The 15,979-nt window shown below is 34.7% G+C and overlaps 1 protein-coding gene across 5 annotated transcripts in view; it reads left to right on the top strand.

The window, feature by feature from the left end:
• The window catches only part of LOC114342894 (solute carrier family 41 member 1), a 348,268-nt gene that overhangs the window by 252,623 nt on the left and 79,666 nt on the right, over positions 1-15,979 (top strand). For 4 of the 5 annotated variants that reach the window (XM_050645087.1, XM_028293724.2, XM_028293712.2 and 1 more), the window contains one exon: positions 1,312-8,701. In XM_050645087.1, the coding sequence (XP_050501044.1) occupies positions 1,312-1,643 (332 nt within the window). In that variant the 3' untranslated portion in view covers positions 1,644-8,701. Of the gene's footprint in view, positions 1-1,311; positions 8,702-15,979 lie in introns of those variants that run through there. The other variant, XR_007696712.1, reaches the window with a different exon arrangement.

The raw sequence follows: 15,979 nt of genomic DNA, 5'->3' as shown, positions 1-15,979 counted from the left end.
CGTATTAGTATAATTAATTTTTCAATTTCAATACTCTATACTATATGATTTGGTACTGCATTCGGAAAGGAAACAATAAATATTCAAAATGTAGTGATCGGCATTTTTACTTATGCGGTGATTGTGGCATGTCGGAATTTTGGCATGTCGAGATTTTGGGTATGTCTGGATTCTAGCGTGTCGGGATTCTGACGTGTCGGGATTTTGGCCGTTGGAATTTTGGCTGTCGGGGTTTTGGCTGTCGGGATTTTAGGTGCCACCGAAGTAATTTATACTCTATAGCCATACAGCTTAGAAAATGTTAATATAAACATTTTTTAATGGGCGCTTTTAAGAGAAACTATAGTTTTACTAGACTAGAAGCTTTTAATAGACGAACTTAGTTATAGGGGAAGTGAAAATACGACATTGAAAAATAATATAGAAGCTACACAACCAATGGATGGGCAAGAGGCATCATTATAGCGCTGTAAATCTGTATACGCTGATGATCATTAGCAAGAAAAATATAACAGAAGGTTAACTTTACATCAACCTAACCCCTGTAGAAAGAGTGAGAACTAAACCTCGGCGCCATAATAAATGAAGAATGGACCAACAACCAAGAGATCGATCAAAAGCGCGCATAAGAATAACTAGATCAACCTTCAACCATATGGGGGACTTTTTCAAGGGTCACAACCTTTCTCTTAGTATAAAAGTAAGAATGCTGAGATGCTACGTCTTCTCTGTCCTTTTTTATGGTGTTGAATCATAGAACTTAGTGTTCCATGATTAGGAAGCTTAGTCGAAAAAGATGTGTGTGGAAAATTGGAAGCATTTGAGATGTGACTATATCGGAGAATTCTTAGAATCCCATGGAGTAATCGGGTCACAAATGAGGAAGTCCTTAGAAGAATGGGGAAGAAACGAGAGGTACTAACTACCATCAAATCTCGAAAGTTGGAATACTTTGGACACATTATGCGAAATAAATCCAGATATGCTCTCCTACAAGCAATCCTTCAAGGAAAATATTTGGAAAGCGAGGTCCAGGAAGAAAAATAACATCCTGGTTAAATAACCACAGAACCTGGTTCAACACAACATATGTGCAGCTTTTCCGCGTTGCTGCAAATAAAGAGAAGATTGCCATGATGATCGCCATCATTCGTCACAGATAGACCTATCAAGAAAAAGAAGAAAGCTGTATAGTCATCATAATAGTTTATACAGTTTTATGTTTCGATTGTTACTAAATCTATTATTAAAAACTGATGATTAATTCTAAATGTAATAGGTATGTCTTTAAAAGCTATTTTTTATTTTTAGTTCATCCTGCAAAGACAGCTCGCCTGCTCATCCTCTTATCCATTCCTGGCCACACAATATTTGTCTTCGCCGCAGACTTTTTTTACAATAAGGAATCAACAGTTACTCCTACATTTGTCTTCATGTACCTGACAGTTGGTCTCATACAACTAGTAATCCTTCTTTACGGATGCCATCTTCTAGTCCATACGATGTGGAGGTTCAAAAGGGATCCAGACAACTCCGCTATCCCCTATTTGACAGCAATCGGGGATCTTAGCGGGTCTGGCTTTTTATTAATAGGATTTATTATTTTAAGAAGTTTTCATGCTGAATATAAGCCAGTGGTATGAAATATGTACCTATAGAGCGTTTCACGTTAACAATTAATAGAACATTGCGGAGATATTCCCATGTATTTCTTATGGACGATAAAAGTGCGCCGACACCACGGCGTACTGACTAGATTGAATCGTATAACGGCAGTCGAATATCCACACGTGCGCGAGAGGTTTGGCAACACTGATCTCCGTAAGCGTAATGTTCTATTCTTAACGTCAAACAAAGTATAGGTATAAAGTCAAAGTGTACACGAAGGTTAGTTTTGCAACGAACCAAGCCATTGATGCTCACCAGTGATAGAACTAAGTACATAGGAGTCTGTGAGTCTAGTTGTAGTTTATTTATTGTGTTATTATATTATTGACATACTTGTTAATTTATGCAACGATGAAAATGTCAAGCTTAATAGGCCTGGATCCCGCGTACCAAAAAAAAGTTGAATAATCAAGTCCAATTGATTTCCTACCCTTTCATTAAACTCTCATGCAAAATCAGACTGGCATTATTTATCACCAACTGGGCATTTTACACTCAACGAAAAAGGTACGTAATATCAATAAAATTGTTAATTCAGACAACAAACGCAATACTTAAAATTTGTCCAATTCTTGGTTTTATTGGGACAACAAAACGATGTTCATCAATTCATTATTTTCGTTCGTTGAGCCAATGTATTACGTTTATTGAATGGACGAACATTCATTATGTATACCATAATATCACTTTATTGGTATTACGAAATCTGTTCACTGAGTCAACGAACACTATTTATTGATATTACGTACTCTGTTCACTGAGTCAACGAACACTATTTATTAAAACAACAACGTCGTTAATTGACCGACGAAGACTATTCGTTGTGTCAATAAGAGTGTTATTTCTCCTAACGTATTTCGTTTATTTCTACAATTATTTCCGTTTATTGTTACAATTAATTCCGTTAATTCCCACAATAAATACGGTTTTTCTTACAATCAATTCTATTCATTCTTACAATCAGTTTCGTTCATTCCTACTATGAACGTATTTTATATTAATAATTACTGAATGCAATAGCCCAATGTATGATATTAATTGATTAATAATAATTTTTTAAATCCCCCTTTTTTGTCCTTAACCTAAAGGACTTTACACTGTGTGATTTTTCATATGATTTCACTTATACAGTGTACTGGAATAAGTGTTACACCCCCCGCCCCCTTATTAACATTTGTACATTGTTTTAATGAAATATGTACGTTGTCACGATAAACCAAGGTAATTGCTTGTCATCTACGAAATAAAGAAGGTGAGTTGCTGCCAGAATTAACAGTATTTATTAAATATACGAAACTAAGTTATTGGCTGAATAAATTGAGTGTTATTGATTAATGTACTCTAGTTATTCTCACAATTATTATTCAATCATTGTGACAATAACCAAATACATTCGTCAATGTCTAAAAGTTCGTTGAAACAACCAATTAAATTGTTGTGACAACGAAATACTATTCAGTAATCACTGTTAATCACTATTACGAACTAAATTTTTTTGAGTGTAATAATGGTAGGGGAGCAAAGTATGCTAAATGTGCAGTCACTCAAGCGTTATGGGTTGTGAAGAGTGGGTCCTAATACCAAAAAAAGTTAAGTAAAGTTTTCAATTTTAGTGGGGACTTTCCATTTTTAATTTAATTTTCTTATCTATCCATAATTCGAAAAAATGTCTCGAATAAAAGTTACTTATTTTTACGTAGGGAATCCAAATCTGCAATAAAAAATGGGGCTCCTATTTAAGATTTTAAAGTAAACCCCAGCCTACCTCCTTGGGGGTCGTGTTTGGTTCATTCGATATATTTTTCAAGAACATTGAATAAGTGTATTTTTCAGTTTTTCGATCTGATTTTCCTTTCGCGAAATATCGCGAGATTCGTATTTAAAATTTTTAATTTAGCCCCCCCTCTCCGTGGGAAGTAGAGTTTGATATCTTTCGATAGATTTTTGAAAAATATTGAGAACGTATTTTTTAGTTTTTCAATCTGTTATTCATTTCACGAAAGTATTCGCTTTTTACTTATGAAACTTTGGGACTCACCCATTTCCTTACGCCCAGCCCAAATGGTCAGATTTTTGAAATATACACTGTTTTGCATGCACTTAACTTACCTCATCTTAATCTGAGGATTTCGAGTTTTTCTTAGGATATATTTTTTTCAGCTCCCCTTTAACGAACTCCCTTGCATTAAGAGCCAATATATGGTAGAGGTACATTTTCAGGGTACAAAGTTTTTCCCCATGTAATAATCTGACGCGCTCGAGTAACTGCAAAAATCCCCGCTTCGGCTCCCCTACCATAAGTCCGACACGTAGAACATGCCAAATTAGAGGAATTATGTTGGTGATACGTAGCAGTCTGATTTTTGCATGGGAGTTTAATGAAAGGGTAACAAATCAATATAATTGGAAGTTCTCTCCGACAAAATACATGGGACGTTTTCGTAGTCTGACGTTCCAAATGTTAAACCTGTTCCACAATTAAAACTTCCCCTGTTCCAGTGTTCCCGTACATCAAAATTTGTCCGACTAGACACCGTTAAGCTATTAACAAATTTTCAGCTTGCTATTAATCAACTTTTTTTGGTACGCGGGATCCAGGCCTATAAGCAAGAAATATAGTTTTTGTTTATTATAACGCATTTATTTATATTTTTGTTCATTTTTCATGACGTTGAGACTAATAAACTCGATTTTATTTTGTTGACTGAAAACTAAGAACAATTATTAATGTAGGATCTATGGATATTTTAGACCACAAAAAGCAATTTTAAGATATCTTTATCATTAAACAGATAGCACTAATAAAATAATATATAGTAAAAAAACATATATAGTAAAATCTATCCTCTCTTTTCTTCTTCTTAAGGATATAGTGGCGTCATGTATTTTGTTTGACTATTTCTGTCCAGTTCTCTCTCTCCTGTGCGGGTTGTTTTGCTTCGAAGAATGAGTAACCAGTCATGATCTTTATTTAGTATGACCATCGTACTGAAGATCTTCCTCTGGATCTTTTTCCCACTCGTTGTCTTCATCTATCATTCGTTCCATGCCTTCTGTTCTGCTGGTTATATTTCCAAAATATCTCAGTACATTTTGGTTGATTGTTGTGGTATATAGTATTTTTGTTAAGTTCTTCCAGTATTGAATTATTTATGCGATGCGCAATCCATGGTATGCGCAACATTCTACGGTAGACCCTCATTTCAAATGCAATAATTATAATACGCTTCACTACATACGCTGACTATATTTGCCACCCAAAACGAATGATATTAATAGTATCGTATAATATAAATCAATTAATTTTTTAGAATTTTTTTAATACATAAACATACGTTTATAATTTAGAGTGAATAGCTTTAGTGATAAATTAAATAGGTGCGTTGTATCATTCAGGAAATTATATTTTAATGTTTTTGAATACTCTATTATTACAGAGTAAATGCAATACATCCTTCCATAAAATATTTACTTAAATACATGGTCATTCATTAAGAATGTCCAATCTCAGAGGTGTAGATTTTAGACGTAAAAATATTAAGATTTACCCAAATCACTTAAATAAAATGTGCCTTGTTATTGAGCTACAGGGTGTTTTATTTAAAAATTTAATAACTTTTCTTACCCAGTACTTTAAAACTTTTTGACATAATAGCATGCGATACGTTGCAGGAAGTGTAGTTACCGCACTCCCGTCCAATTTTGATAAACAAACCTTTCTGGCAACTACCAGAGGCGTAAAACAGGGGAAAGTGTATGGCTGACCCTTCCACACATTCTAAGAAAATGGCATAATTACTATTTTAGTACAATTTTTCGATTCTCCAACTTCTATTCAATTATTATACTATTCATTCTTACCGACAAATTCATTAGTTTTCGAGAAACTTAAAGTTAAAAATGAAGGGGCACAATAAATTCTTCAAAAGAGCTGTGCCGTTGCATTTTCAACTTCAAATATCTCGAAAACTAATGATATTATCGTTACGAATAAAGAGTATATTATTTACCCAGAAAAGAGTGAACTATAGAAATATTGTACTAAAATAGCAGTTGCGCTAATGGCGTAGATTTTGGGAAGGGTAACCCAAGTAGCAATTTTTCGACGCATTGGTTGTCAGTACAAACAAATGCACTGTATACAACGTTGCCCAAGAGTATTCTCAGTTGTTTCGGCCAACGTCCCCTACCCCGACTGACATTACGATGTTACAACGTTAAGTAATACCTTTAGTTTTAGTTATACGGGCAACTAATTTATTACCATTGTGACAACTACATATCACAGTTCAGTTTTTTCAACAATCGCAACGACTTAAAAATGTTATAATGCTAAAGTAATTTACGCCCTGGCCGACTCTGAAGTTGAGTAGTTGTCTGTCACGTCACGACCCTAGGTGTTGTTCTAAAGGTGTGACACGTTTGCGGCAACTTCCAGAGGAGAAAAAGAATTTCCTTTATAACTTTATTTTTCCTTATTATTATATATTTTATTTTGATGGAAATTTTCGATTTATTTAACAACCTGTTTATTTGTTTTCTTAATAGCTGGTTTCTATTCCATTGTTTTATCAGCAGATTTGAGATTTGATAACCTTTTAATCTTTGTATCAGCTTTGGCAGACAGGGTTGCCAGGTCAGTTTTTACTCTTTCAGTAGTTTTGTTTTCACAAAATCAGGAGATTCTTTTTAGGCCATGTAAATATAGTAATACAGTGATATGCACATCCGTCCTAAATGTCTCAAGAGGAATTCCACAAAATTGGAAACCTCATTATTCCAAACCACCAACTGGTAATTACCATTTTTTAGCTAAAATCTACTAAATCAAAAACTGAAATATACTTAAGGATTTTTGGGATATATATGGGATTTTTTATAATAAAAACAACAGCTAACTTAAGGGGATAGGCGCAAAATGCCGTCTGTTAAAATGTTCAATGTATATTAAATGTTTTCATTTTTTGCGAATCCTTAGAAAACTAAGTATTTTTGAAAAATTTAAACGCAGAAAGAAAGATTACGTTATTTCCGAGGACCGAAAGTCCCTGAAAACTTCTATAATGTTTATTTTATTGAGTTACAGGGGTGAAAAAAGAAAAAAATTAGTGTGACTTTTAATTCCAAATATCTCGTTCAAAAGAAACGTTTTGGTTTTTCTAAATAATGCAGTCTTTCATTCTGCGTTTAAATTTTTCAAAAATACCTATTATAGTTTCCTCATGGTTCGAAAAAAATTGATCAAATTCTGTTGAAATATACCAAAAATCTACTAAAAAATTGCCTACTAGAATATTTTAAAAAATATCAAAAATCTACCAAAAATGTAGAAATCTACTAAATGTGGCAACGCTGTTAAGGAGAATGATACACTTTTGACACTGGTCACATGACCTCTGTCACCCAATAAGAGGGTGCGTTCTAAAATGGTTTTGATAGTCGGCGCGGCCGGGTTTGGTTGGCGATTGGAATTCTAAGTTGTCTTATCCGTCTAAGGTTGGTAATAAGGTATTTTTTAGTAATATTGGTAATATTGTTTAATGCGCCATTTTGGTTTTACTTGAGATTTTTGTGATGTAACGAAAATGAAAACACAGAATATAAAAAATGCAGGCATTTTCTGATACCTTTAAAAGCACCATCAATACATTAAATTTATACAGAACATCTTTAACATAAATTTTGACTTTTATATTAAAATTTAATTTTTTAAATTTGCATATTTTTTCTCAAAAATGTCATAAAAAAGGAGCGCGTGTGTTTTTTAAAGGTGAAATATCCATATTGGACGGTAATCTGAGATGCGTTTATAAATTTCACATCAGGTAATAAGTCCTTTATATATTTATATAAATTTAAATACCCAATACGATGTCAAAACAAAACAGTTTACTTTTTGTTATTCGCATTCACCATACAGATGTTAAAAATATAGGTAAAAAAACATAACTAGTCCGACACCTTGAGCAACCATTGCACGCGCAGGTACTTTTTATAGTCGCTTCAGTTGTCTTATGCAACGCTTACAAAACGATGTTGCTTAAAGAGGAGGTTGCCTAGGCAACGTCAAGACAACTCAAAAATCGTCCACCAAATCAGTGCAGAATATGGTCGTCTTCTAGGCAATAACAACGTTGTAAGAAAACGTTGCCACGCGGTAGACAACGTTGTCGCGTCGACAAATTGCTACTTGAGAAACCATTCACTGTCCCCCGTCGTACGTCTCTGGAAGTAGCCAGAAACTTATGTTAATCATAATTTAGTAGCGTGTATGGTAAGTGCTTTCTGCAAAGTATGACAAGGACTTGTCAAATAGTTTTAGAGTACTGAGTAAAAATAATTATTAAATTTTTAAATAAATAATTTTTGAGTAACTCAATAACGTGACATATTTTATTTAAGCGATTTGGGTTAAATCTTAATATTTTGAGGTCTAGAATCTACAACTTAGAGATTGGACATTATTAATGAATCACCCTGTAGAGACTTAATGAAATATATGAAGGTCTGTTTTGCCTATAGAATATTTTCGTATACAGTTATTTTTCTTATCTATTTTCTCACTCACTCCACAAGTTGTTGTTTGTTCTGAAAGCTGGTGTTATTTCTTTTTTTTTATATGTATGGCTATTTTAGTTGGTTATTATTTTACCTGCTAAATTGTTAATACTTTTGACAATGAATTTTTATAATCTGTTTAATCCATAAATTAGAACAAATTAGCATAATATTATAAAAAAAATGAAAATTAAGAAAATAAAAAATTAACAATCTCAGAGAAGTTAAATATTTAAGTGATTGATAAAATAGATTAGAAACATTCCGCGAAAGAATACTATAGGATGTCTGCAAATTCTTAGACAATTGTCTTATTTATACAATTTCTTGTATTCTCCACATGATTTTCGTGATAAAAATGTATGTACTTAAACAAAATGTGATTTTATTGGAGACAATAATTTGTGTATGATTAAACGTTTGATACTCAAACTTGTCTTACAGAGATATTTTTTTTAATAAAGTATTTGTGTTTGATATTTGTTTTATTTTTTATATACAGGGAATTCAGAAACTCCCCTGACAAATGAAGACCTGAGATTCCTCAGATAATTTTAAGACAATTAAATCTAATCCAGCTAGTCCAAAAATTCTTGTTGTATATGACGCCTTGTATTTAGTTTTTTTTTAATACCTCCAGAACGCTTCTATTATAAAAAACGGAAACTGATACGCCTATTTCTCTTCATCATCATCATCATCAATGGCGCTACAACTCTTCGTGAGTCTTTGCCACGTTTACTATTTCCTTTCATGCTTTTCGGTCCTGTGCCACTAATTCCCATTGTCGCACTCCCATTTTCTCTAAATCTTCTTTGACTCCATCTTTCCACCTTTTCCTACAGACCACCTTTTCCTACAGGCCGCCCTACAGACCTTCTTCCATCTGGCCTTTTCCAGAACACATTGTTTACAAGGCGATTGTCGTTACTGCCTATCACATGCCCTGCCCATCTGAGTCTATTAGCCTTTATGTATCTGACTAGATTTTCTTTTCCGAATAGAGACTCTAGCTCGTTATTGTATCTGCTCCTCCATTCGTTTGTCACGTTCTCTCTGCAAGGGCCTTATATCATTCGAAGGATTTTACGTTCCCACACCAGCAATTTATTTACTTATTTTTTTGTTAGTGTCCATGTTTCTCTTCCATACGCGACTGCTAATCGTACTATGGTCTTATATATATCTGGATTTTTGCACCTCGTGAAATAAGTTTTGACTTCATTAGATGTTTCATTGCAAAGAAAGAACTGTTTCCTGCCATTATTCGCGTTTCAACGTCTCGCTCTAATTTGTTGTCATTTGTGATTGTGGCTCCTAGATATTTAAATTCTTTAACCACTTCGAAGTTGTGATCGTTTATAGTAATATTTTGCCTTATTCGCCGTCGTTCTTGTTTTAAGATGACCATGTATTTTGTTTGGTCTTCATTTATTTTTAGAAATGTAAAGACTGAAAAAGTTTTGTACACACTTATGACAACAGGTAAAAGGGGGAGAAGTGTACTTTTGAAGTGTGTAAAATTAATAATTCTTAGCTGAGCGCTTTCGGCTTATAAAGCCATCTTCGGAGCTATGCTACAATAAAAGATCTCTAATGAATAATTGATCTTAGAATTCAAAGTTTAACTTACGTCAAAAAGGTCAAAATACCACTATGAAGAGAGATGGGTTCCATTTATGATATGAAATACTTCTGTTTCTTATGTAGTTTTTTATTGGTTGGAAAAAACCTTGTCTGTCTGTTTAAAAAATTGTTCAATTTGCTGCTGGTTAATTTTGTATCCAGAAAAGTTAAACATCAAGAACGAGCACAAAGGACTTTCACACGAAAATTACATTATATATAAAACGAATATTTGATCATGGTAAGGTCAAAAAGACCTTACCATTTGAATACTGCGGCGTCAGATAGCAGAATGGTCGCCTCGCATGGAGGATTTTTAATGACAGTCGATGTAGACAGGGTGTGCTCGTTAAGGTGTCTTCACATTTTCTCATAAAAAGTGACAGTTGACATATGACATTTTTAGCAATTGGATTGAACAACTTTTCAACAAAGTCTGTAGTTACATAAATCTGGTTTTTTTTACCTAAAATTTTACCATAAATTTATTTTTAGACCTTATTTAGATTTAATTTCTAATGTTGATTGTGCTACTGTGTCTACGTCATCAGCAAAGGCTAGTATGATTTTTGCTCCCCGACCAGTTATGTCTGGTTTGATTTTTGGATAAATTTTTCGCATGACATATTCTAAGGCCAGGTTAAACAAGAATGGGGACAACCGATGTCCCTGTCTCAGTCCAGAATTTACGCAGAAAGCATTTGTTATATTTCCCCCTATTCTAACTTGTGCAAAGGAGTTACTTACACACACTTGTGTTACAGCAGCTAGTTTCTTGGGTACGCTGAGCTCGATCATTGCCTTTCATAATGTTGCAGGATTAATTGAATCATAAGCCTGTTTGAAGTCTATAAAGATCTGATGAACGTCCTGATTATATTCCCAATACTCTTCAAGCATTTGTCTTATTGTAAATATTTGATCAATAGTCGATCTGCCAGGCCTGAAACCACACTGGTAGTCACCAACTATTTCTTCGGCGTATGGTACTAATATTTTTAATAATATCGAAGACAATATTTTATACGTAGTGTTGATTAGTAAGATTCCTCTGTAATTCATGCATGATTCCTTTTTTCCTATCTTGTGTATTGGTACAATAATACTACCACACCATTCTTTCGGCATTATTTCTTGTTGTCAGGCCTTTTTTTTTATTGATGGATTCTGCTTATGACTTCATGACCGCCTGTTTTAATTAGCTCGGCATCAATATTGTTCAGACCAGGGGATTTATCGTTTTTAAGCGTTTTTATGGCATTCTTTCTTCCACAGATAAATATATTCCAACAATTGTGAATTTCTAGTACTGGTCATAGGCGCCCGTTTTGGGTAGGGCAACATTTTATCGTTGTCTACATACCGTTGATAATATTCTCAGGATAAAATCATTGTAATAATTAAACACCTGACGCCCTTAGAGAAAAAGAATATTTTATTGTTGGATGGACTCATTTGTGAACCTCCTAAGGAAGAAACAATTTCCCTAGGAGAATACACCCCTTGGAGATTTAAGAGTTCTCAGTAAAATTTTAGGTGTCTTAGTCGGAGTATTTCATTTTCCTCATTGTAATTTTTGGGTTTAAATAAAATTTAATTTCGAAGTAAAAAGCTTTCTACACTCTAAGTTTTTTCCGTAACACTATTTTGGTATAAGTTTGGTGTATTTTTAATAAAAATATACAAATATGTTTTTTGTTTTTTTTTTTTTGTTACTAGATTTATTTAACTGACGTAATCTAATCCGAAATAAACATAATATGCTACGCCGACGACGCCATAATAACATCCGAAAATGAAGATGAGCTAAAAACATTAATTAAAGAATTCGAAAACACGGCGCTCATATACAACATGGTGATCTCAACAGAGAAAATCCATAGTGATATCAGCGGAACCGAGACGATTTAAAGTGGTCTTAAATAACAAAATAATAGAACAATTGATGGAAATAGAATACTTGGGTATAAAACTGTCAATCTACAGAAAAGTGAAAGAAGAAATACATAAACAAGTGACCATGGTGAACAGAGCAGCTGGATGTCTCAACAACACAATCTGGAGAAACAAATACGTCACAAAGGAAACGAAAACCAGGATATGTAAATCAACAATAAGACCGATAATGACGTACACAGCGGAAACAAGAGCAGATACGGGTAAAACACAAAGGCTGCTGGAACCAGCAGAAATAAAAGTCTTACGACAAATAACAAACCAATCTCTCAAAGAGACAGAGCAAGAAGTGAGGAAATACGAGCGAGATGTTGTATAGAAGAAATAAGCATGTGAACCAACAGAAGAAAAATAGAATCATTGGGAAGACCGAGGAAAAGATGGTCAGACAACGTCAATTGAGGCTAAAATCCGAAGAAAAATAGGTATTGAGCCTATTTATAAAGTACTAAGAAGAAGAAGGGGATGTTAAGGGATAGTGATGAGTAAAATATAGCCTCTCCTGTTCAAATGTCAACCTCACCTGCTCGTAGGGTGATCTAGATCATGGTCATCTGGTACATCCTGCTAGACAACTAACGAGGCTCTGACGTCCGAGTGTTTGCCGGGATAAGCAATTCACCATTTACTGGCCAACGGCTTCGGGCGGACGAGCTGGTAAATGGAAGGGCACTCTGTTGTCCTGAGACTGGAAAACTGGTCTCAAAGGCGGAAGAACCAAGAAAGTGGTCAACGGCATCAGAATGCAGAAGGCAACGAGAAACCACTGCATTAAAGGTCCCTGATGACATCTCTAGAAAAGCTATCATGGCAAATCCAACTAAAGTGGAAATAGTTACTAATCATGGAATACGGAAGCCAGGATTCGGCAGGGGAGGTGATCCACCTTTAGACCACAGGGCCTCCCAGGTCGTAACCCAGCGAAACCCCTGTGATAGAACTGGAAAAGTGTCTCTAAGAACAGCAGAGTTGATTATTAAAATATGTACCTGGAATGTGAGGACAACGTATCAGGCTGGAAAAATTCATAATACCATTCAAAAAATGACCAGACTCGGAATCGGTATAATGGGCATAAGCGAAATGAGGTGGCCAAATAGTGGTGCTTGTATTGTTAACAACCATATGGTATACCACTCAGGAAATGACGATGGTCAACATATATATGGAATTGGAATAATCGTGTCTCCCCAATTACGCCAATATGTTACAAATGTTATACCTATTTCTGAAAGAATAGTAATAATCCAGCTGAATACTAGCCCCGTCAAATTAAATATATTACAAGTGTATGCCCCACGAGCGATAAACCAGAAGAAGATCTAGAGCAATGCTATGAGTTGTTGATAAAGTCACTTAACCGACTTAAAAAAGAAGATATAACTATTATTATGGGTGACTTCAATGCGAAAATTGGTAAAGGGAGAAGCGGTGAATTCATAGGTGATTTTGGTCTAGGACAGAGAAATGAAAGGGGAGACAGATTAAAACTGTAGAAGAAGAGGAATTTGCAATACTAAACACATTCTTCAAACTACCACCAAGACGATTGTACACCTGGGTGTCCCCGCAAGATCAACCAGGAAACGTAATACGGAATCAAATTGACTACATAATGGTGAACAAGATATTCCGTAATGGATGCCTATCGGTTAAGGGTTACCCCGGTGCTGACGTATAATCAGATCATGTTCCTGTTGTTGGTAAATTCAGGTTTAGATTCAAGAAGGTTGCAAAAAAGAACAGCAATAAAAAGTGCGATATGAGAATACTAAAAGATAAGAAAACATATAATGCCGAAGAATCACTCCAAAATATATGTGAAACCTTTAACAACATCAGAGAAGAATATCTAATAGAAAACAAAGGGATGAGAAAAAGTTGGATGAACGACAATATATTACAACTTATGGAAGAAAGAAGAAAATAAAAAAACAACAAAATAATGTACAACACGATTCAGAGACAAATAAGAACTGAAATCAGAAAGGCCAAAGGAAATTGGTTAATATCACAGTGTGAAAAGATCGAGTCGTTAGAGCAAAAACATGATACGTTTAACATGCATAAAAAGGTGAAACAAGCAGCTGGTCTTCAGAAATCCAACACAGCTAGCAAATTGCGAGACCAGCAGGGGAATATCATCACAGACAGAAATCAAGAAATCTGCATATGGACAAAATACATACAGGAACTCTTTGACGATACTAGATCTGAACAACCTCCATCCTACATATGTGGAATAAACATGTGGAATGTTCCAATATTGGAATAAACACCTGTGATTTAAGGATTATCAGCAATCTTTACTGGAATCAAACATCATCTATCCGGACAGAGGCAGGAGAATCCGACGATATCAAAATCAAACGTGGGGTCCGTCAGGGATGTATACTATCCCCACTGCTGTTTAACATCTACTCTGAGGAAATCTTTCAAGAAGCAGTGGATGATGTTGAAGCCGGAATTAGAATTAACGGAGAATGTATCAATAACATAAAATACGCAGACGACACTGTGGTATTCGCTGACAGTTCTGAAGCCCTACAGGAGTTAATGAGCAGAATCGCAGAGCTCAGTCAGAGATACGGACTTTCACTAAACACTAAGAAAACCAAATGTATGATGATCTCTAAGAATGAACAGCAATTTGGACGAATCAGTGTGAATGGTCAACAAATAGAAAGAGTAAAAACATACACCTACCTTGGTACGAACGTCAATGAAAATTGGGACCATTCTATAGAAATCAAATGTAGGATAGAGAAAGCAAGATCTGCATTTCAAAAAATGGCAAAGTTGTTCGAATGCCATGATTTGTCGATACCCATAAAAGTCAGATTACTACGATGTTATATATTTCCTATACTGTTGTACGGAGTTGAGTCGTGGACTCTCACAGACGCCACCTGCAAGAAAATTGAGGCTTTTGAGATGTGGCTTTATCGTCGAATCCTGAAGATATCTTATACCGACCACATTACTAATGAGGGTGTTTTGCTGAGAATGAAAAAAGAAAAAGAGCTGTTAATCAAAATAAAAACAGCCAAAATCGAATACCTCGGTCACATCATGAGGAACAGTGAGAGATATGGACTGCTGCAACTGGTCTTGCAGGGAAAAGGAGAGGGAAAGCGAGGACCAGGAAGGCGAAGGATTTCCTGGCTGAAAAATCTACGAACGTAGTTCAACACAACCACTACAAATCTTTTCAGAGCAGCAGTGTGCAAAGTGCAGATTGCCATGATGGTCGCCAACATCCGAAACGGATAGGCACTACAAGAAGAAGAAGAAGAAGAAGAAGAAGCTATTTTGTACACTTGTGGTGTATTTTTAATAAACATACCAATCTATTTTTTGTTCTTGTTGTTGATAGGTATATTTAACTGACATAATCTAATGACAAACTGAAGACAGTCGCTAACGGCTCTGAATATTTACTAGAAACACATCTACAAACAATTAAATTCAAAAACAGGAACTTATATTGGCAATTACTGCAGCTACACGAAGCCAGCCAATATGTCAATAATTGCCTTCCAATTACAATCTGAGGAGCTGCTAATCCCTTCCGGTTTGGTGGTTTAAGTTTTTTTTAGTTCGAATCTGTGTTTAATTTTAATTGATTCTGCATCGAAACAGCCGACACTCGACCGGTCAAATCCAGGATCGGACTCAAAATTAAATTAGAATTAAATAGAAAATCTCAGTGATTGGCTGAATACCATAGTTAAAAAACTTACATAGAAGTAAAAAACTTCGGTTTGTATATTGGTATATAATTTTTATTAAAAAATTTTTAAAACAGTCATTCAAATGGATAAGAAAATCCTCAGAGCGTTTTCAATCTAGTCAGATCATGTCCAGTGACATTCTTAATAGTAATTGAAACTAGCCCACTAGTTTATTTATAGCCTTCAAAATTGCATAATTATTTTTTAAATTGTACTATTGTAGTACGACACAATGACAATGTTAATACAGTGAGTGATACAGACCAACTGGTCTGTGTCTGTCACCTTGACAAGTACCCTTTCAGCTATTTGGAGCAGGGAAGCCATGCTACTTTCGAGTACTAATATTATAATCTATTAACATCTATGATAACATACTAAAATAGTACAATTTAAGAAGTAATTATGTAATTTTGAAGGCTATATTTATTATAATA

Source organism: Diabrotica virgifera, chromosome 3 (assembly GCF_917563875.1).
Source record: "Diabrotica virgifera virgifera chromosome 3, PGI_DIABVI_V3a".
Lineage (NCBI taxonomy): Eukaryota > Metazoa > Arthropoda > Insecta > Coleoptera > Chrysomelidae > Diabrotica > Diabrotica virgifera.
Note: the sequence above shows the minus strand (reverse complement) of the source record. Positions and strands in the feature narration are given on the sequence as shown.